Source organism: Branchiostoma lanceolatum, chromosome 15, assembly GCF_035083965.1.
Source record: "Branchiostoma lanceolatum isolate klBraLanc5 chromosome 15, klBraLanc5.hap2, whole genome shotgun sequence".
Lineage (NCBI taxonomy): Eukaryota > Metazoa > Chordata > Leptocardii > Amphioxiformes > Branchiostomatidae > Branchiostoma > Branchiostoma lanceolatum.
Genome location: NC_089736.1, coordinates 3,259,394 through 3,281,117, shown reverse-complemented (window position 1 = coordinate 3,281,117; position 21,724 = coordinate 3,259,394). Strand labels below are relative to the sequence as shown.

The 21,724-nt window shown below is 39.7% G+C and overlaps 3 protein-coding genes across 11 annotated transcripts in view; 1 reads left to right on the top strand and 2 right to left on the bottom strand.

The window, feature by feature from the left end:
- Positions 1-148: 148 nt before the first annotated feature.
- On the bottom strand, positions 149-4,638 carry LOC136449254 (uncharacterized protein T16H12.9-like). Its single transcript, XM_066449205.1, has 6 exons — positions 4,193-4,638; positions 3,728-3,851; positions 2,946-2,980; positions 2,576-2,624; positions 1,753-1,908; positions 149-1,020 (listed from the first exon to the last, which is right to left on the bottom strand). The coding sequence occupies exons 1-6, from the start codon at positions 4,202-4,204 to the stop codon at positions 863-865; spliced, it is 534 nt and encodes a 177-aa protein (XP_066305302.1). The 5' UTR covers positions 4,205-4,638; the 3' UTR covers positions 149-862.
- A 466-nt stretch (positions 4,639-5,104) lies between these two features.
- LOC136449255 (uncharacterized protein T16H12.9-like) lies at positions 5,105-10,526 on the bottom strand. Its single transcript, XM_066449206.1, has 6 exons — positions 10,320-10,526; positions 9,878-10,001; positions 9,575-9,609; positions 9,302-9,350; positions 6,221-6,379; positions 5,105-5,841 (listed from the first exon to the last, which is right to left on the bottom strand). Exons 1-6 carry the CDS (start codon positions 10,329-10,331, stop codon positions 5,699-5,701), a joined length of 522 nt encoding a protein of 173 aa, XP_066305303.1. The 5' UTR covers positions 10,332-10,526; the 3' UTR covers positions 5,105-5,698.
- A 772-nt stretch (positions 10,527-11,298) lies between these two features.
- The window catches only part of LOC136449251 (oxysterol-binding protein-related protein 6-like), a 64,267-nt gene continuing 53,841 nt past the window's right edge, over positions 11,299-21,724 (top strand). For all 9 annotated transcript variants that reach the window (XM_066449200.1, XM_066449199.1, XM_066449198.1 and 6 more), the window contains exons 1-2: positions 11,299-11,386; positions 16,899-17,005. In XM_066449200.1, the coding sequence (XP_066305297.1) occupies positions 16,958-17,005 (48 nt within the window). In that variant the 5' untranslated portion in view covers positions 11,299-11,386; positions 16,899-16,957. The remainder of the gene's footprint in view (positions 11,387-16,898; positions 17,006-21,724) is intronic.

Below are 21,724 nucleotides of genomic sequence, written 5' to 3'. Positions count from 1 at the left end.
CACTTGAATTACTTACCTCACTTTGCTATCTCTCTATGTATTTTGCTGTATGAAAAAAATCCTTTACCCTTGCTACTAATTCACCTTCCCTCCAAAGTATACATCTTCCTGAATTTATTGACTGCTGGCAATGACACACAATGGTCTCTTTGAGGGACAGCAAAAGTCAGTTTATTGTCATCAAATCATTTCGTTGGACACAACCTTCGTAATTATAACGAACAACACAACTATATCAGAATGAAACTCTTAAGTGTCGGCATAGCAAACATGTTTAGTTTTCCATTTCTCGATCTAATACGTGCACAAAAGAAAGCTACCAAAACTACACGATGAGTAAATATCACGTTACGTTTGACATTTAATCTTATAAAGAAAAATAGAGGAATTTCCTGTCAGAACTCTCTGATTTATTGCGATACATATTGCTAATGGAGAAACAAGTCATCACAGGTGATTTTTTTAGTTTCTTGCATTGGATAACACTATTGGTACAGATGATTATGGCTGCAACCACAAGTAAGTCAGCATCGCAACTGCCAAATCTACATCCCAGCTTCTTTAAATAAACTCAAATTATTCAACACTAACCTGTCTTCTTATTACAAGTGAATAGAACAGCTACCAAGCAAAGAGAATGAAAATTTTCTGGCTATATAGGATTTTCAGGTAATCAGATACCCCGACTACCTAGCCTGGTATCTAAACCTACTATAGCTTCTGAGTCTCTTCTCCGCAAATACTCGGGAGCTCCAATGCGGAGAGGATACTCGGGAGCCTATAATAGGTTTGGACGCCAGGCAACTGACTACCATCGTTCATAGATCCTAGCTCTTTACCATCACTGTGAAAGTGACTTTATCTAAGGCAGCCAATCGTGCAAAGGTCCATTCTGGCTGACGCTGCACCTGCAGCCAGACGCGACCTGTAGGTTGACCTTCTGCCATTGCTCCTGTTGCCAGGTTCCGACATTCTGCAGGATGGTAACGGTTAGATACTGCTGCTCACAGTGTCCGAAACCTGCATGGTAAAATAAAATAAAATGAAATGAAATGCATCAACAGAATTCAGTGTCCGAAACCTGCATGGTAAAATAAAATAAAATAAAATGAAATGAAATGAAACCTGCATGGTAAAATAAAATAAAATAAAATAAAATAGAATAGAATAAAATAAAATAAAATAAAATAAAATAAATAAAAAATAAAAATAAAATAAAATAAAATAAAATAAAATAAAATAAAATAAAATAAAATAAAATAAAATAAAATAAAATAAAATAAAATAAAATAAAATAAAATAAAATAAAATAAAATAAAATAAAATAAAGTAAAATAAAATAAAATAAAATGAACTGCATCAACAGAATTCAAGTAGTTGGTGACACCGAGTTTTAATAGCCTCTACCAGGCTACTAGTCCGCTATACAGCGGAGCTTCACTGTATAGCGGACTACCCTGTATAGCTGGGTACCTCGGCCGATTTCTACTATTTTCCCAGCGATAAGACGGGGCCTGGTAGAGGCTAAATTTTAACACGTCATGGAAGTATCAGGGAATTTTCGAGGGGGTCATTAACCCAAGCCAACGAGAGCTTGTGTAAACACAGGTTGGACTGACCAATAATATTAAACACCCGAACATTCGGAACTGCCTTATTTAAGTTGGGCAGTTTAGATATTTGTGTAACCTTTGTATTGGTCGAAAATGATCGAAAATGTTGTCGGATATTAGACATTTATAAGGAACTTACCCCGCACACAGGTCTGTGCCTGGCATTTCTTCTCGTTTATCATAGCAGGAGAGTAGTTGTTTGGAAGTCGACGGAGGAAGTAGCACTCGGTACACAGCGGCATGAAGCCGTTGGTTGGCTGCGAACATTGGTTGAGCGGGTAGGACGTGCCGAGCTCTGTGCGTACAAAAGATATAGGGTGTTTAACTCAAGTGACAACGTAACTATTGTTCACTATGCCGGAAGGCATCAGGTAAAGTTGTTTCACCAACTTTCCACTACAGGCTGCGACCGCACTGCGATCACTGAGCGAACGCTGAGCGACCAAAGATTTAACAGATAGCTCAACGAATTTCAATAGAGAAAGAACGATTTGCTTTTTTTGTACGTTTCGTTTGTATTGTTGTCTTTTAATCCAATCATGCTTTTACATCTCGCATCATGTTTCAGTCACTCAAATCCGGCTCAGCAATCGTCGTCTATTGGAACAAGGACATTATATATTGTCCTTGATCTGAAATGGTGTTTTCAGTTACATGTACGTTTGCTGTTAGCTTAAATTGAATCTACATCTACTAATGTAAAGTCATAGTCATATGCAGCGTAATCAGGACGTAAAATCACATTACACACACTGTCTTACAGGTTCAGCTAACCATCATGGTGGGTGTTTACGTCACGTAAAAACACCACATAGAGTGCTTTATTTATTCTCTATCACATAGCAACGGTAGAGTCTAGTATATTTTGTAAGAAACCCCTCATTACTAGTATGTTTCTTTAAAGAACCTTTAATAAGAATGGCCATATTTGTCGTATAAACGTTGTCCTCCAAATGACTTACGGCGCTTGGACTCCACAACCTTGCCCGAGGGTTCAACCATCGCGAGATTCTGCGAGATCAGAAGAAGCCACAGTTTTATTAAACAAATACAGACATGTTTCCATATGATATCATGAAAAATGTAAACAACCTTAATGTAAACATATAAACGCAACTTTCTATCATAGCGCATGACTAGTCTGTATAACGCAAACTCCAGCTGTCCGGGGATTTCTGTCCCCTCCCCACACGGCTATGCGGTTACAGGGCGGCAAGCCGTTACAGGAGCTTGATTGAGTTCAGGCTAGCGGATGACGTCGGATAATTTATGAACTAGAATTCATGACCATTTAACCATTTTGACGACAACAGTATTGACTAGTTGCCCTACCTCCTCGTTCTCTTCTTCATTCTTCACTGCATTCTCTGAAATAAACAAACACTTAACATTAGATTACAGCAGGTCATTCGCACTCGGTTGATATATATACTTGTGCCCATACCCAAAAAGTCCTTCAGATAGACCGATATAATAGGCATCGGAGTAAATACATATGTGAAAAAAAATGAGTGAATTTAGTGGACTTGTGCCATGCTTGTCATTTCTGTCCTTTGACTCTTCTTCGATTAGCAGACACAAAATTTGAGTTTGAAGGTCATCTTGATAATTATAAGGTACGGGAGGCCAAACAGACCAGTCGAACCGCATGGTGTTGTCGTCTGAAAAGCGCGTCGCGTCTGCTATACCCGCGGGGGACGACCACACACTCTATGTCACCTGAGGTGCACTCTTAAAGTACTGGCATTCTTTACAATGTTTCAACATCTGCCATCTTTCTAGTCTACAGTTCGCGTTTTAACAGTCGGCAATCGCTTTTGTGACTATCGACTAAATCCATTCATAAATCGCGATCATGCAATTGTGACTTGAGTACGATGTTAGGTGTCCTGTGAATTTTAGGGACCCGCCAGCTTAAGGGTTAAGTCTGCTATATAATGACCAGCTGAATCCGCTTATGACAAGTGTCTAGTCATACAAAACAGCATTCTCCTTGTAGCAAAGTCGAACAGGCGTATACCTCGAGGCTGCAAGTTTGTGAATGTCCGGAGTTTCTACGACGCGGATTCAGCTCTGCCAATGTTACAGGAGAATAACAAAACAAACAAACTCACCGTGATATTTGACCAGCTCAGTCAGTTCCCTGGCGTCCTTCTTCAGTAGTTCCAGAAGACTTTTCTGCTGCTGTCCGGGGGCGGCACCGATGGTCGCGAACAGGAGGGCGGTGACACTCAACACCTGAGTGTAAGAACCACAATCAAAGAAATCCATTCTTATATAGCTGAACGTTTGATTTTGCATGACACTGTTGCAGGCCCACATATAGAGTTATGAAGCGTGTTAACAATTTCGAGATACATAGATTTCATTCTTAAGTTAGATACTTAGATTCCAGACGGAAAAGAGGATGTGACCTTGAATGTCTTGAAATAGGGTCCGAAGACCGAAGAGACTGTTCACATAAAAGTAACAACAGCCAAAAATCACATATCCTAGATGTAAATACTAGATCCTACAACGAAATGACCTGAACATTCTGGCTGCCAAGCAACAGCAGGGGAACAAAAACCTAAACTTACCAAAAGCTTCATGGTTTCTTGTTATCCAGACTAGACGTTTGAGCCTTCAAGCTGGTGCTGTAGCAGCCGTTCTGAAGTGTGCGTGTGACTCTGTAAGAATGCGGTGGAACAACTTTCTGTTGTCCCTGAGCGTTTAGCGTTTTGGGGCAAATTTTGTTATTGCAGAGATATTAGTCATATAGAGGACCAATTTGAACATTAAACATACTAAGTAGCTGTGAAAGAATTGTTGTCGGATTGGCGAAGGAACATAAAATGCCATTAGGACCTTAACTTACGCACTAAGGGGTAACCAAAAAGTCCGGTCTATACCGGTTGACCTTGCGAAATGGTTTCTTCCCAAGGGGCGTTACCGAGGTCGAATCAGCTATCAGGCCAGGCTGGCTTGATTTTATGGATGACATCCATGCACGCATGATTTTGTAATGTTGAAAATCCTTTCAAGAATTCTCTAAAATCTTTAATACAATTCTTATACAAATCTTTAGTAATGCTATTGTCTTGCACACTAAAGAAGTCAAAAAGAGAAACTTCCTTAGAAATATCAGGAGTCATATTAGGGAGTTGTGTCTTAAATAATTCAGGTAAAGTTATGAATAAAGGCAAATTACTCGCTAATATATTATAGCGAATATAAAATATTGTTTGTGTTTCTGTTAATTATTTTTCATTATAAGTGTACGAACATCGTCTGAAAGTAGGTATCGTCCACATAACCACATTCCAATATGAAGTATCACAATCAAGCTCTTAATTGTTGGTATATAAACACAATATGCTAATTTTTCAAATTCCTGATCTAACACAAAGAAACGCTAAAAAAAGTGCACCAATAAATACAACGTTACGTGCAAATAAATACAAAATATCAACCTTACTTTCGTAACTCTCTGATTCATTGTCAAGCATGTATACTAATGGTAAAACAAGACTTTAATCTTGAAGTGGATAACACATGTAATACAGATGATAGTGGTGGCTAAGTGGCCGCACCCGCAGTTAAATCAGCACAGCACCTGCCAAACAACAGCCAGATTCTTTCCAAATTAAACCTCAAATTATTCAACACTAACCCGCCTTCTGAATACTTTTATACATCAAATAGAATCAAAGGTTTCTGGTTATGAGAGTTTCTGGTACTGCCATCAGCTATAAACCTTAGCGCTATAACATTATTCTATTAATGCTCACCGTGACATATATGAGCAATTCCTTATAAATGCCATACAAGAGGAACAGAAATATGCACATTATTTAACAAAGGTCGAAATGCTCACGTGTGTTATGCATGCGATCTGAAAACTACGATGTTATCGAAACACGCTGTGAATTTGTCCACATATGTTTTAAGGTGAGGGAAGTAACACTGTAGATTCAGATGGAATATAGCATAATTCTTTTCATTCCTCTTACGTTATAATTATCTAACTTGGTGTATTTAGCCCCTATAGGCCATGAATAGTCAATGGAGTTCAGTTATCCTTGTCGTTATTGAGAGGGAAACTTTCAACCCCAACATTTTTGCACCTCTGAATCTTTATGGATTTTGCACTGGCAGCCTGACGCGATCTTTATTTGGACAGGCTGTTGTTGTCCGCTATGTCTCATGATGGTAACGGTTACATACTGCTGCTCGCATCGTCCAAAACCTGAATGAACAAAAGATATGCTAACAGAAAACTTAACCAAGTTTTAACACGCCATAGAAATATGGTTTGGATGTCTGTATATCTGCAGATTCGACTGACGAATAATGTTCAACCTCGGTGAGGTCAATACTACTGAACACCCGACAATTCGCTGCGATGCCTTTGTTGGGTTGAACGCAGATTGGATTCCACGCTAAATACATCTGTTTTACCTTATCTTCGGCTTGGTTTTATTTTATATGTTGTCGAATCTATACCTTTATGTAGACACCAATGTAAGACGATAAAACACGAAGAAATCCTTGGGTAATGATACATTGTATAATCTGCCAAGGGTTGAAAATGTTGTACGTAAATTTGACTATTATGGGGAACTCACCGTTTAGGCAGGACTGGCCCTGGCATTTCACCTCCCACATATGGTCAGGTATGTACCCAGGTAGATAACGCCAAAAGTCACACTCCGTGCACAGTGTGATGAAGTGGTCAGGGCCTGGCTCCGAACATCGGTTGATCGGGTAGGACGTGCCGATCGCTTCTGTTCGTACACAAAATATAGTGTGTTTTAGATGACGTAATTACAGTGACATGGGTGCTGTTCACTATGCTGGAAGGCATCAGGTAAAGTTGTTATCAGGCAAATTTGCTATCAGGTATAAACATTTAATATGCATCTACAAATGCATAGCTGATCTAGAGAAAGTCCCATGGTCAACGATCAGTGTCTTCGACTCCGTACAGGACATGTGGTCCGCCTAGCGCCTGGAAATCTCTGTTTGACACAGTGTGTAACAAGCATGCCCCCATCAAGAAGTTCAAGGTAAAGGGAACTGACCTGCCACCATGGCTCTCAGAAGACATTCGGGAGATTATGTCCTTACGTGACCAAGCGAGACATACGGCCGAAAGAACGGGGAGCGAGAAGGATTGGGAGACCTATAGGCATCTGCGAAATCACACCAAAAGACTGGTTGCCTCCAGGAAGCGAAACCATTACATTGAAGAAATCAACCAGGGCTCGACTAAGACTATGTGGAAGTCCCTCCAGTCTCTGTTGGGTAAATCCAATTCTAGCAGCATCCTAAGTATGAAGGACGAGACGGGAGAGACAAGCTCCTCGCCTGAAATCGCAAAAAAACTGAACAATTTTTTTGGGACGGTGGCTGAGAAGTTAGCGCTATCCATCAACACAGCCATGGTATCTATAAGCCCCTTGGAATATGTGAAGAGATCGCTCGCTCGTTTCTCATTTAAAACCATTTCCGTAGAATTTGTCAAACAGGAGCTCCGAATGCTGAACACAAGTAAAGCGACCGGCCTAGACAATCTAAACAGCAGGCTGTTAAAGGCTGCGGCCGAGATCATCGCAACCCCTCTAACAGCCATCCTGAACAAATCGCTCTCAACACATGAGTTTCCAGAGGACTGGAAGAATGCGAGGGTAACACCTATTCACAAGGCTGGCGATAGATCACTACCAAACAACTACAGACCAGTTAGCATTTTACCAACTGTTTCAAAAATCCTCGAGAGAGCTGTACATAGTCAAATGTACGAGTATCTCACAGAAAACAACATTCTCTCTGAGGTTCAATCCGGTTTTAGACCGAAACACTCGACACAGTCTGCAACACATCTACTAGTTGAGAAATGGCTGGGAGCCATGAACGCTGGAGAGCTTACAGGTGCTGTATTTATCGATCTATCAAAGGCGTTTGATACGCTTGACCATGCTACCCTTCTGCAAAAACTGTTCAAGTACGGGGTTCAGGATGGACCCCTTGACTGGTTCACTTCCTACCTCTCCGGTAGAAAGCATTGCACCGCAGTTAATGGAGCCATGTCTGACTTTCATACAGTGAAGTATGGCGTACCCCAAGGTTCAATTTTAGGACCACTGTTATTCATTATTTATGTAAATGACATGCAAAACTGTATCCAAAGTTGTGAAATTTCAATGTATGCCGACGATACGGTCATTCACTTCAGCAGCAAGGATGTTGGGAACATTGAGACCGCCCTTCAAACCGATCTCGAAAGGTTGTCTCAATGGTTCGCCGTGAATTCTCTTTCCATGAATGAAGGGAAATGCAAGTGCATGCTACTGGGTACGGACAAAAGGCTAAGAAACTGCAACAACCCTAGGGTGACTATTAATGGGCAACTCATAGCTTTCTGCAACATGTATAAGTACTTAGGCATTACATTGACAACCATCTGAACTGGAAAGGTCATGTCAAAGATGTACTTGGTAAATTAAGACGATCGATAAGTATTATGAAGCATGTTAGTCAATTTGTACCTACGTCAGCACTTCGTACTTTATACAACACTATATGTCTACCATACATAACATATGCAAGTACTGTCTGGGATACGGCACCTGAGCAAGACTTACAAAAACTTCAACGAATGCAGAACAGAGCCGGGAAGCTGCTACTGAGAGCTCCGTACAGAACACCATCGTCTGAAGTACTGACACGACTGGGCTGGAAGGACATCAGATCTATACACAGGCACCAGAAGGCTTTGCTGACATATAAGGCTCTTAATAACCTGGTACCAGCCTACATGAGACACATGTTCACGTACTGTAGAGATAGGGCAACTAGAACAACACGACAAAGCGAGTCTAACCTACTGTATGTACCAATGGTCCGTAGAGAAGTATATAGAAGGTCTATCTCCTACTCAGGTAGTACTCAATGGAATAGTCTGACACCAAATTTTAGAACGGCGCCTTCAGTTGCAACATTTAAGAATATGTTGCGTCGAGTAACTACGAACTGACTATGATTACCGAGTAGGGAAATGATGTTATACCGTCGACTTATATTTATTTGCTGAATGTGATTATGAAATACTTGTTTGTAACGTTATCTTTGTATAACAATTAATGTTCCATTTTCCGATGGTACGTTGAAAAGACCCCTGACCTCCTCCCTTGAACTCTTGAAAAACGGCCTCGGCCGAAGAGTGTATGTTGTGCATACTGTCAAGGTTAAATAAAGGTTGAAAAAAAAAAAAAAAAATGCATAGTCATGTGCAGTGTACTTATTACGTGAAGCACTTAACACAAAATTATAGATTTACAATCCTAACTTTTCCAGTGTCAACTAACCATCATGGTAGCTGTGATGCCTCACGTGAAAATACTACATAGAGACTGCTGTACTTTTTATGATAGGAAAAACTGCCCAAGAAGACCACTCAATAGACAGGATTCTTAATGCTTGTGTCAACAGGAAAAATTATACGAGGACCACCAGAAAGTGGTCACATTGGCCAGGTGGTCATTACGTAGAGGCGGTCACTTGTACAGGTTTGATTGTACGTACGTGGAAATAGAGTCGTGTATATGTGTATGGTGGAATCCCCATTTTGTTTCTTTAAAGAACCTTTAAGAGTGGCCATATGCATATTTATCATATAAGTGTTGTCTGTTGAGTTGATGACTTACGGCGCTTGGACTCCTCCACTCTGCCCGAGGGTTCAACCATCGCGAGATCCTGTGAGATAAGAAGACTGAGCCACTGTTTCATTCAACACAGCATGGCCGCTTACATGTATATACGTTGTTTATTTGTTTGTATGAAATCATGCATGACACAATTTAAATGCTAACATTTGCATGTTAGGTTATATTACAGCAGATTACATCGGATAAGGTATGAATTCAAATTCATGACCATTTGACCATTATGACAACAACAGTATAAACCCAAAGCCTTACCTTATCGTTATCGACTTCATTCTTTACTGCATTGTCTGAAATAAACAAACCCTCTCAAAGTATAACCATTCTTTACAATGTGTCAACATCTGCCATCTTTTTAGTCTACAGTTCGAGTTTTAATAACTGGCAATCGCTTTTGTGAACTAAATCCATGCATTTACCGCGATCATACAATTGTGTCTTGTGTGCAATGTTAGGTGTGAATTTTCAGGAGCCACTGGCAGCTTAAGTTTGCAATAATGGCTGGCTAAATTCGTGGCTTATGCCAGGTGTTCGGTCGCACAAAACAGACACACTTACCGTGATGATTCACCAGCTCAGTCAGTTCCCTGGCGTCCTTCTTCAGTAGTTCAAGAAAACTTTTCTGCTGCTGTCCGGGGGCGGCACCGATGGTCGCGAACAGAAGGGCGGTGGCACACAACACCTGTAAAAACACAATCAAAGAAATCCATTCTTTTACATGAATATCTGTGCGTCTAATTATGCATACGCTGTTTCAGACCCCATATAAATGTATAAAGTATGTCAACGTACATAAAATCAGTTTCGACTTATATAAGAACGCATCATACATCCCAGACGTAAAAGAAGTTGTGACCTTGGATGTCTTGAAATTGGACCCGAAAACTGAAGGGGTTGTTCATGTAAATACGCACATGAAAATCCAACAACAAAACAGACTAAATATTCTGATTTTTAAGCAAGACCAGAGAAAACTAACAACTTGAAAAACTGAGCTTACGAGTAGCTGCATGGTTTCTTGTTATCCAGACTAAACGCTTGAGCCTGAAAACTAGTGTTGCAGCAGTCGTTCTTACTGTGCGTGTGACTCTGTGAGAATGCGGCGGAACAACTTTCTATTGTCCTTGATGTCAGTACAGTTCAGCGCAAATTTGGACGTCATTGCATAGATACTAGTATAGTGGACCAGTTTGGACATTAAACATACTGGGTAGTTTTGTCTGATTGGCAAAGGAACATAAAATGACGTTAGGACCTTAACTTAGGCACGAAGGGGGAACGAACAAAATAGTCCAATCTATACCGCTTGACCTTGCAAAATGGTTTCTTCCCAATGGGCGTTACCGAGGTCGAATCAGCTATCAGGCCGAAGTGTCTTGATTTTATGGATGACGTCCATGCACGCATCGATTTTGTCATGTTGAAACTCTTTTCAAGAAGTATTTAAAGAATGCTTAAAGAAATATTTAGATAAGTTATACAATTGTCTTGCAAACCAATGAAGTCCCTCTCAAAAGGACAAACTTTTTGGTAGCAATATTAGGTGCCATTGGGAATAATAATTAACCAGGTTGTATTATTACAGCAAGTAGGTACCCATGTGAGTAATGAGGCTGTTGTAACGAGCTCGAGGCACCTCCTCGAACACGGGACCCCCATTTTTCGTCTCTTCCGAAAGACGGTGCAGGATAAGGATACCCTTCCCGGATTCGATCCGGGGTCTCCCGGATCCAACTAATTGGAAACAGAAGGCTCAACTGCGAAGCCGCTACCAATTGAGCTACAGGGACATCCTAAAAGCAAGATACTTACTAAAATGCATGAAATACTGTTCGTGTTTCTGTCAATTGCTTGTGATTTTTCTTTAGTCTTCCAACATCGCTGAAAGTAGGCGTCACCCCGCCCCGTAACCATATTCAAACTTCCCGCCAAACGGGCTGACCAATGGCGGCCCGCCATCATCCACTTGACCTTTGTCCCCTGGGTCTCTACCAGAACAAGATGGCGGAGTTTTAAAAGTGCAGGATCTTCTGGGCTTTCACCGCGTCTCTTTAGGATCCTAAAAAGGTACTTTCCATCCATTTTATCAAGTATCTAAATCCATAATAAGTGCTTGAAATCTGGATAACCTCATCAGGTAAAAGTAGTGTTATTTGAGGTCAAATCGTTGATCCGCGAAGCGACTACCAAGTCAGCTGACTTTCCGCACTGCAGTGTAAAATTCATCGTCATATTGGCTACATTAGCAAGATCAGTCGGGGACGCAATCGGGTCCAAAATCCAAATATTTCGTACCGTTTGCCGTGCATCTTTAGTGTTAAGTAATCACATATTCCCTACGTGCCTCATAGTAGTCCACAAAATGGGTTAAAATAGGTTGAAATCCAGCCGGAGAAATGTTGCAGACGACACACCGCCCCCCTCCCCCCTGCTATCTGACCGAGCGGCCGGTCAGGCGATGGGCGGTGCGGTGGTGGGCGGGCGTAGGCGGGACCCCGGCCGGTCTCCACACGCTCCAGACAACTCACGCCGCGCCCTGGCCGTGATTCACACGCAAAACACACAAAACTAATGCAGTAGGCATGGAGTCTACAAGATCTGTTCTCCCAAAATAATTTGACGTATCCTTCACTAGATCAGTAGACTACAGAGACATCATGATCATGGTAAAACGTTTTTCGTTATCATGATCATCATGTGCAAATGTTGACATTATGGCATGGGGTTGTTTGAACAATTACAGCTTATAGCAGAAACACAAGGAAAGAACATTGGAATATCTAAGTGTTACATAGAACACTTTGACAAGTCTATATTGATTTATTGACAAGGGATATTGATCAGATGATTGGTATTTGCTGAGGTATGGACAAAAATGATGCCTCTGTTCTTTAGGACGGATGCTGTCTAAGAGGTTTGATGCATGTGGTTTGGATTATGTCATTACTTGGCAATTTTATGTTTTTACATTGCTTTGGTATTTCACCCAGTATAGTCCAAGAAATACATTTCTCAAATTATTAATACTAGTATTGGTCCATATACCTGAACATTGTAAATGTGTAGACTAGGCCCTGTGGTATATGAGATGAATTATTATCTTCAAAAGAAAATACTACCAACAGCCTTTGACCCTTTGCACACGACACTTCTGGAAGATCACATGCATGTTGTGGTAAAAATTTGCCATGGAAAATAGTACAACTTTGTATAAGTTCTGTACCAATATCAAAAGTCCACACTTCAAAATCAGTTACCGTAAATGCAGAAATACTTGCAGTGGTTTTATGTTCGTGGTTTTCGTGGTGAAGAAAGCCACTGCAAACATTTTTATCTGATACTGTAGCAGTATGTGACTATAGCACTGCAGCGAACTTAAATCCACCGCAAACACTCCATTTTCGCCTTAGCGCCAAATAAAAACCACACGAACTTAACGGCATTTACAGTATGAGTTAATCTTCCACCCACAGGATAAAGGGTTAAAGGCTAGTAAAAAGTGATTGAGACTTGAGGAACACTTATGATTATTAGGTACTACTACTGTAACAGTACTAATGGTACTTTTATGGAGTCAAGCTACGTTTTTGTTGTTGTTGTTGTTGTCCTTGTTTAACGTCTATCATATCGCCAGACGTTGTCTCTTGGTGCTGGGTTTCACTTGGTTCTGTTACAAGTCAATTGTCTCTCTCTATATTTGACTCTTGGTGACTTGTGCTTGCGTGTTTTTAGGAGAGCCATGTAGCATGTCAGTATCTCCTCTAAGCGCAAACAGTTGTCACTTACTAGAATTGGAAACCTAAGGGCGTTGGCCAAAGTTGAATGAAACCACCGCAAAATTTTGTTAGTCACGAAACACTGTAAGAGGATTAAAGTCGGCATTTTATTTGTTATGATACACATTACACCCTCATTCATGCTTGGCTAACATGCATGATTTGGCAGCTAGTTTCTATAAGTTATCCTTGACACCTTTTCAGGGCTCAAAATACTCATTTTGCAATCTACAGAAAAAATTGACAGATTGCAGGTAAAAAGATGTTTTGGCAATTTTGCCAGCGGAAAAAAAGCTTTGTATTAAGTCAGCTAAGCAGCAGTGAAGTAAAGCATAGCTCACCTGTAGCTGGATTGTATTTCAAGGTTGTTGTCATAACGACATAATACAGTAATATGTTTCTAGGAAATCCTGTGTGTGACTGTCTTTTGAATTTAAATGTTACGGTAGGTATTCAGCAATTTTCCTGTTACATTGGTGATTCTAGCATGTATTGTACATCTGCATTTAGCCCTAGGCCAGGGCTACAATGATGTACTTTTAAGTGTTATCAAATAAAAAAGTTCATCTCTCAATCTGTCAAATTCTTGCCTGTGGGCTATGTTCAAGTACTGTATTGTGAAAAGGACCATGTAGAACAGTACAGTTACTTACTGCATTTAACTTCTTTTCTGAGACAGTTGAAGACAACCCATTTTTTCTGTGGGTTCTGTGATAAATAATATAATAACTTTATTGCACAACAATTGTACAAGGTACAAAGTATGGCATTCACTGGTACATAGATAACATTCTATGTTCATATGGCATTCACTGGTACATAGATGACATTCTATGTTCTATGACAGTATGTAGGATGAGAGTGGTTTCCTTTTTATCTGTAATTGCAGAGAAATTAGGATAGACCTCTTTAAAGAGCTCCTTCCATTAGACCAGGCTTTTAAGCAAATTACAGACTCTTATTCAAAGCCATTTACTATGATAATATAGGCTTCTTCAGGCCGAGAAATTTCAGAAAAATTGTAGATGAACTGTTTACTTTGACAGCTTGTAAAATTGCAGGTAAATAAGGCAAGAACTATTTTGAGCCCTGCTTTGATGCTGTAACTTCATTATTTCTAATGGTGACTTAATTTTGCGCCAGAAGAAAAAGGAGTTTTTTTTCGCGTAGCCTGGAGTCCAGCTGAGTGGTGCCAGTTGGGAATGTACCAAAGCTAACAAGTTCAATAACAAGGCTGGACTCCAGGCTATTTTTCGTGTTTTTTTAAGGTAGCGGTTGGAAAAATTCCAAAATAGGCCACACTAATGCAAATGTAATTTCTTGGTTAACAGATTTTTTTTTAGATTTTAGCAAAAGAAAAGTAATGAAAACAGAAGGCTGGGGTGAAAACTTGCACCTGACACTGTTCACTCCCTGAAATTGTGTGCACCAAAGTACAAACTTTCCTCTGAGATTCTGTTTTCATGTTGATTTTCCAATCTAGCATTTTTTTTTAGAAATTCCGTTTACCAAGTAATTAAAAAAAGCCATACAGTACTTTGTAGAATATATATTCACGGTGTCACGATTAAACGTCAGAGAGTTCACTTAAAAAAATGTGCAAAGATAAATCCAATGTGAACATTTCAAGATTCACAGTATAATCCTTTATCAGAAGGAGCTTAGGACACACCAATTTAATTTCTTGGTTAACAGATTTTTTTTTAAATTCTAACAAAAAAAAGTAATGAAAACAGAAGGCTGGGGTGAAAACTTGCACCTGACCCTGTTCACTCCCTAAAATTGTGTGCACCAAAGTACAAACTTTCCTCTGAGATTCTGTTTTCATGTTGATTTGCCAATCTAGTATTTTTTTAAAAATTCCGTTAACCAAGAAATTAAAATGGTGTGGCCTTACATAGTTACAGTACTTTGTAGAATATACATTCATGGTGTCAAGATTAAACGTCAGAGAGTTCACTAAAAAATCTGCAAAGATAAATCCAACGTGAACATTTCAAGATTCACAGTAACGTCTTATCAGAGGGTGCTTATGAAAGAGATCGCTTGCAAAATCATGCAACTGGATCCAAAAGGTCACATCTTATCTCAAAGATAATGTTGTAAGTTCGGCTCATTGGATAAGAATAATAAGATTAGCTGGCAGGTAATAAGGCTTTTTAGTGTTTTCAGATTTGATAAATCATTTAAACACACTTAAGTATACTATAGCACTGTGTAGAGGGGGAAAGTGGATGTTATATAAGGTACTCTTGTACTTGTGTATATAATATGTTCTACTCTCAATAAGTGGCTCTTTTGCATGGAGCCGCTGTTGACAATAAAGAGTACCTGTACTTAATGTGTCGAATCAGAGACATTAGTGTAGATTATCTATGAAAGTCTCAAAGTCGGGTATATCAAACAGCTCAGAGTTACTCTATAATGATTAATAGTGTAAAGTCGAGAGCTAGGGAACTTCAAATGAAAAAGGTTGAAATATTATTATACAACACAATGTAATTTGCTACTAAGGATACAGTATTATGCTGTGTGTAGGAGCTCTTAGATTATTATATAGATTGTTTGCATTATGAGAGCTCTTAGTCGTACATGTAGATTGTTTGCACTATGGTCTCACTTACTCATACATGTAGGTCACAGTACATACTTAACCTTGCCCCCCTAGTAACGTAGCTTTTCAGTACCAAATTTAGATGTGTTGTTATGTTATATAGCAGGGGAGGGTTAAGAAAATAACTGTTTCAAAATCATATTAAGTTTTTAATATATTATTCTCTAACTCTAAGTAAATCTATTAAATCAAAAGCATCCAAAACATTTTGCATAAACACCACATATATGATTGTACTGATCTCTTATGCCATTAAGTAACTTGACAACATGACTATGTTAAACTTATCTCTTTGTCAGTTGTTTGAAAGCAACATAACTCAGAAAACCATGACTAAATTGTTGATTTGAACTTTATTTTGAAGATGATTACATGTAAATTGAAATGCCCTATATATAAAATGCCGCCTAGCATATGCTGCAATATTGCAGTACCCTGGAATTACCTCAATTGTAGTATTCCTGTGTGGTATGTTAGGAATGCATTTTAATTAAGGGATGGATGGATGGGTATGTTACCTGGCTATGCCTTTGGGAAAACCTGGGCTAATTATAAGGTGAGCACGTCTGTGTTCTCAGTTAAAGGACAGTCCAAAATTCTTGTTTTTATTATATTACAATGTAAACAACTTGAAAGTTGAAATGTGTCAATGGTATTTGGCACTGAAGGCTCATGTGTACAAAACATTGTAGTAGAACGACGCTCTTAAGATTAATGTTGTCCAAATTTGTAAGATTCTTGACATTTCAGTCATGTCAAGACAGTCCAAAATTCTTGTTTTCATTATACTATTAAGAGTACAAAGTAAATTGTGAAATTTGAAATGTGTCAATGGTATTTGGCACTGAAGGCTTGTGTATACAAAAATACAAGTCATCGAAGTAAAATGGCATTCTTAAGTTTAAACTGGTCTAAATTTGTAAGATTCTTGGCATTTCAGTCATGTCTTGATCGGAAAGATACATATAGTAATGCACATTTGCATATGTTGTTTCCAGAAGTTTTTCTTTTCTAAGTAAACTTGATATCCATCAGATGAACTTTGAAATGTACTACTTCCGCGATACAATTGTATGCTCTACATCTGACTCTTAGTATATATATACTAAGTATGCATATGGTTACAGATATGCACCAATTTTGTGAAAACATTGCCAGATTTTTCAAATTTCTCGTTCTGTCTTTACAGACATCGCTATGGTGACGTCCTGATTGGTGCGGTCTGTTCCGTTTCTGTTTCTTGTCGTCATGGACACCGCCTCGAAGAAGTCTGTGGAGGCTACAAGGTCAACAGAGGTCAGTCGTTACATGATCATGATGATTATATAGGAGTGAGGTACAGTCTGTCATTGATCACATGGTCATGAGTCATCTTCTCTTTGCTAAAGAGCCCCCTATCACATGGGGGAAAACTGCAACAATTGTGTGTCTGAGTATGAGTGTGTGTGAGTGAGTGTTTGAATTTGCGTGTGCTTGTGTGTAACTAAGTGTATATTTGTGTGTGTGCATGTGTGTATGTGTTTGTACGTGTGTGTTGCTACATTATATGTGAGGTCATTTGTATTTTCCCCTGCCAGCTGTTTAAGAGAGATTCGTCAAAACTGGGCAGCATACAAATGTACCTGTACCTGGTAAAACAATTACTGTAGATGTATTTTTAGACCTGGCTGCCTAAGTGAAATCCATGTCATCCTGGTGTAAAAATCTACTCAGGGCTCATCTGTCACAAAAAGTGGTCCCTCCCCTCCCCTCCCCACCCCACCCCACCCCAGCACATCATGTTACACTCACTGTCTGAAGGCATTAGAGACCATTTATACTTGTACTTATTTCAGAAGACATTAGAGACAGTTGGATTTATCAGTGACCAGATTGCTCCTAGCAGGCTTACTTCTAGTGTTACTGAGTACTAATGCAAGGCAATATGGAAGCATTGTTTGGTTAAATGCCAGCTAGCTTTGAAATTTATGTATCACTTAGCTATGGAATTTATTATGGTTATGATGCACACACATTACATATCATAATTATTTGTGAAGGACACAGGCAGAAAAATCTCCCTGCAGTTCCAGTGTTAGCTGCTAGCTATGGGCTGAAATCTACACCACTTCCTCCTTACATCAAAAGTGATCTGCTACCAAAATTTAAAGTCATGGCAGGCATAGGGCTAAAGATACAAAAGCCGGATGTTCTGCTGCAGTACCAACGTCAGCAGCCAGGAGACCCAAGTTTGACCTTGACTTTTTTCTTCCCAACCCACCTTCATAGCAAATATCATCACAATCCATTCAGAGGCTCTTATAAGGATGTCTAACCTTTACTCGGCCTCTCTTTACATGCACATTCATTGTCCTCAAAATTGCTGTCTCTCTCTCTCTCTCTCTCTCTCTCTCTCTCTCTCCTAATCTCTCTCCCCCTCTCTGTCTGTCTTTCTTTCTCTCTATGAGTCTATCTATATCTCTGTCTCTCCCTCTTACTTGCGCTCTTATATAATAAAATGTATGTGTATGAAGAAGAGTATTTGAGGTCAATCCAATATATTTTCACAAGGTATTATTGCTTTAGTGCTGTAAGGCTCAAATTGGAAGGAAGTCTACAACATTGTGGTTTGCATGCAGCCAGTGTGGTTCAAGCACCACTTACTGACCAGTCTAACCAGTCCTTTAAGCCTAGTGGTAAGTGCATTTGGTCTGTGTGTTGGTTGGCCCAGGTTTGATTCCCTGGAGCCAGGAGACCGTACTACTCGCTCGTGCGTTTCACAGCTAAAGAAAATTGCCTGCTCAGCACAGACCCGCGGCTCCCTGTGTGGTTGCCCTGATATTGCTGGCCGTGTCCTGACATTTCATTGTGGCAGTTTGGAAAGGTCAAATCCATCGCTGCCCCGTTTCATCCAATCAGAACCTGGTACTTCATTAGACCGTACCAATGTAAGTCCTTGGTTCTCGGATTTGCTCCTGCCTTCATTTTTTTCTGATTTGAAAAAGGAAATGATAAAAAGATCGCACTAATGTTACAGTTACAACTTAGGATATGACTTAATCCCCAAATTTATTTATCTATTTATCATGTTTTTCCAACACACAGTGCGTGGAAGGTATGGCGGAACAGGTACCGGTGTTTTTTTGTCAAAGGTCACTTTTTCAAGGGCACCACGAGTATCTGCCTGGGCTTCAGGGCTCAAAATAAGTTATCTCTGTTACCTACAAAATTCGCCAGGAGTGGTTGCATGCTACTAGCTAACTTGTATATATCGCAGGATGAAAGAAAATGATTGCTTTATTATAGTATATGCATGATTTTCAGACCCTTTGTTGTTCCCTCGTACATTTTGATTGAAGCTAGTGTGGAACAAATGACGACTATGATTCAGTTTGTTGTTTATTTGTTGTTTGTTTCTAAGCTCTTGGTTGCCATAGGAACAGCCTATCAATAAATACCTGGATGAAAAATGTTCTTTGATTTCAGCTCACACGATCAGTAGATTTTTTATTAATTTCAAACATAAGGGCCTAAGATTTTGTTACATTCTATGCTTCAGTATGCTTCAGTCTGTACTTTAATTTGCTACATTGTGTCAGTCAGTTTGCTACATTCTGCCCTTTTTGTGACCTTCAATTTGCTACATTTTACTTGTTCTTTCAACTTCCTACAGTCTATCCTTGAATTTACTGCTGTATACTGTGTCCTTCAGTTTGCTACAGTCTGTAACATTCCTTCAATTTTCCACATTCAAATGAATACACTAACAACATATACAGCATTTCCACTGTTATGTTTATTTTATTTTATTCACATTATACATGTATTTAAGAAGTGTTGGACAAGAAGCACAAATTGCTTTTATTATATATGAATCCTCTTCTCATAAAGACATTAAGAACAAAATAAAAACTGTCAATGTATTATGACAGTAGCAAACTGATAATTACAAAGGTGACATACAATTAAAAATCCAATTGAAACCAAGTAACAAAAGAAACGAAATCAACATCATAACATTACACATGCACCATTATGGCATTTATATAATTATATCATGGTATTGACTGTCCTTCAGTCCTCTATTCTGAATTTACTACAGATTCAGTTTGCTATCCTTCAATTTGCTACATGTACATTCAATTATAGATCAAATCACTTACAACATATCCAGCATTTGCACCATTCTAGTTATTGCAGAAACTGCCCTTCAGTACTAGTGATGAGATCTATTTTGCCCTTCAGTTTTCTATACCAAAGTTACAACAATGTACTTTCTCTTTAAGTTTATTTGCTACATGGACATAATTAAGAATTATACACTAACGACACATTCAACATTTCCACCATTCTATCCTTGTATTGCTATGATATATGGTATAATTACAGTGACTGTCCTTCAGTGATGACATCTATTTTGCCCTTCAGTCCTCTATAATTGTGAATTTACTACAGTGTACTTTCTCTTTCAGTTTGCTACATGTAACAATCCTTCAATTTGCTTCATGTACATTCAATTATATCAATACACTTACAACATATCCAGCTTTTGCACCATTCTAGTTATTATAATGACTGTCCTTCAGTGATGAGCTTTATTTTGCCCTTCAGTTCCCTATTCTGTCCTTCAGACGTCCATTATTCCCTCCCCCCGCCTGCCACTCCGTGACAGATGACCCAGCTCTGAGTAGAACTAATCACAGCGGCTTGTTACAAGCCTGCCTGTTGTAAGTCAGCTGCGCATGTTTAATTCATCCCCTCCGGCTGCAACTCAAATCAATGCACCGCCAGCCCATTGACGGTGCTCTGCTGTTAGGGATGCGCCGACGCTTGTCCCACCGAGCTGTCAATCAAAATTGCGTGGCCTCTCATTGATTCCTGAGTGGATTCCATCGCAGGGAGAGGACGGAAGACCTTGGAATTTCTGCATACGGATTGCGCGCTGCGCGTGGGTGTGGGATGAATGATCAGGAAGGGGGCTGTATCCTCAGACATCCTGCTTCATAGCGAACCAATCGGCAGGGAGAGAGGAAGAGAGAAAGAAACAACGCTCCCCCGTCTTCTCTTCTCGGAACATTCGGAAAGTCTGACACGCCATACTGAAGTAGCCGGGGTGAGAAGCTGCGAATTGGTTTGATTTGTAGTCGCCGGAGAAATAATAACAGCTTTTTGGGAATTGTGCCGGCGCCGTAGCCAAATCCCCGCTCAGCGCTTCTTAAACAGATGTGGAAGAGCGGACAGCTTGTGCTTCGAAGGAGCTGTGTCCTCATCGGGTGAAGTATCGGCCCAAGATTGCGTGTATTGGTTGGAGAATACGCCGGGCTGTGTGTCTACCATCCGTGTCATTCAAGGCTTTTTTTCGGCGGAGCACGTTCTGACCGCGATGGGGGAGGGTCCGTGTGTGCCGTGGGTTTGTTCCGTCAGCGCTTAGGGAACAGCTGAGTGTTCCGTCCGTCCGTGTGTGGAGAGTCCAACCGATGACGATGAAGCGTGTGTGTTTCCGTAGTCAGGACGAGGTAATTCTCCTGCCCTCCGTGCCCAGCGTGGACGACTCCACGGGGAACCATCCCCGCCCCCCTAGGAAGCCGTTGGTGAGGCAGAATGCCGTTTGTGCGGTAGGTGACAGATATTATTTCGCTTAATAAATAAAATGAATATTTCACTTTGTGACATGCTTAGTGCTTACATTGTAGTACATTCAAAATTCTGATTTACTAATTTTATGCTTTATAGCACTTATCTAGTCTTTCTATTTGTGACAGATAGCTCTCTCTGTGACTGGATTGGATTTGATCATTATTACAGAACTGGACTTTGTTGGTATTTACATCGGTTGGCTTCATAAAAATTACATATAGATTTACAATAATTCAAGCCTTGATAAAATACTGAGTGGTATTTTATGTGTGTTCTCAGTTTAGTGGACATACAGTGAGTGTCCCTTATAAACAATTAGATAGTTATGTATATGCATACAATATTTCTCTTTGTGATGTGCTTAAAGCTTAGCACATTCAATATTCTGATTTACTAATT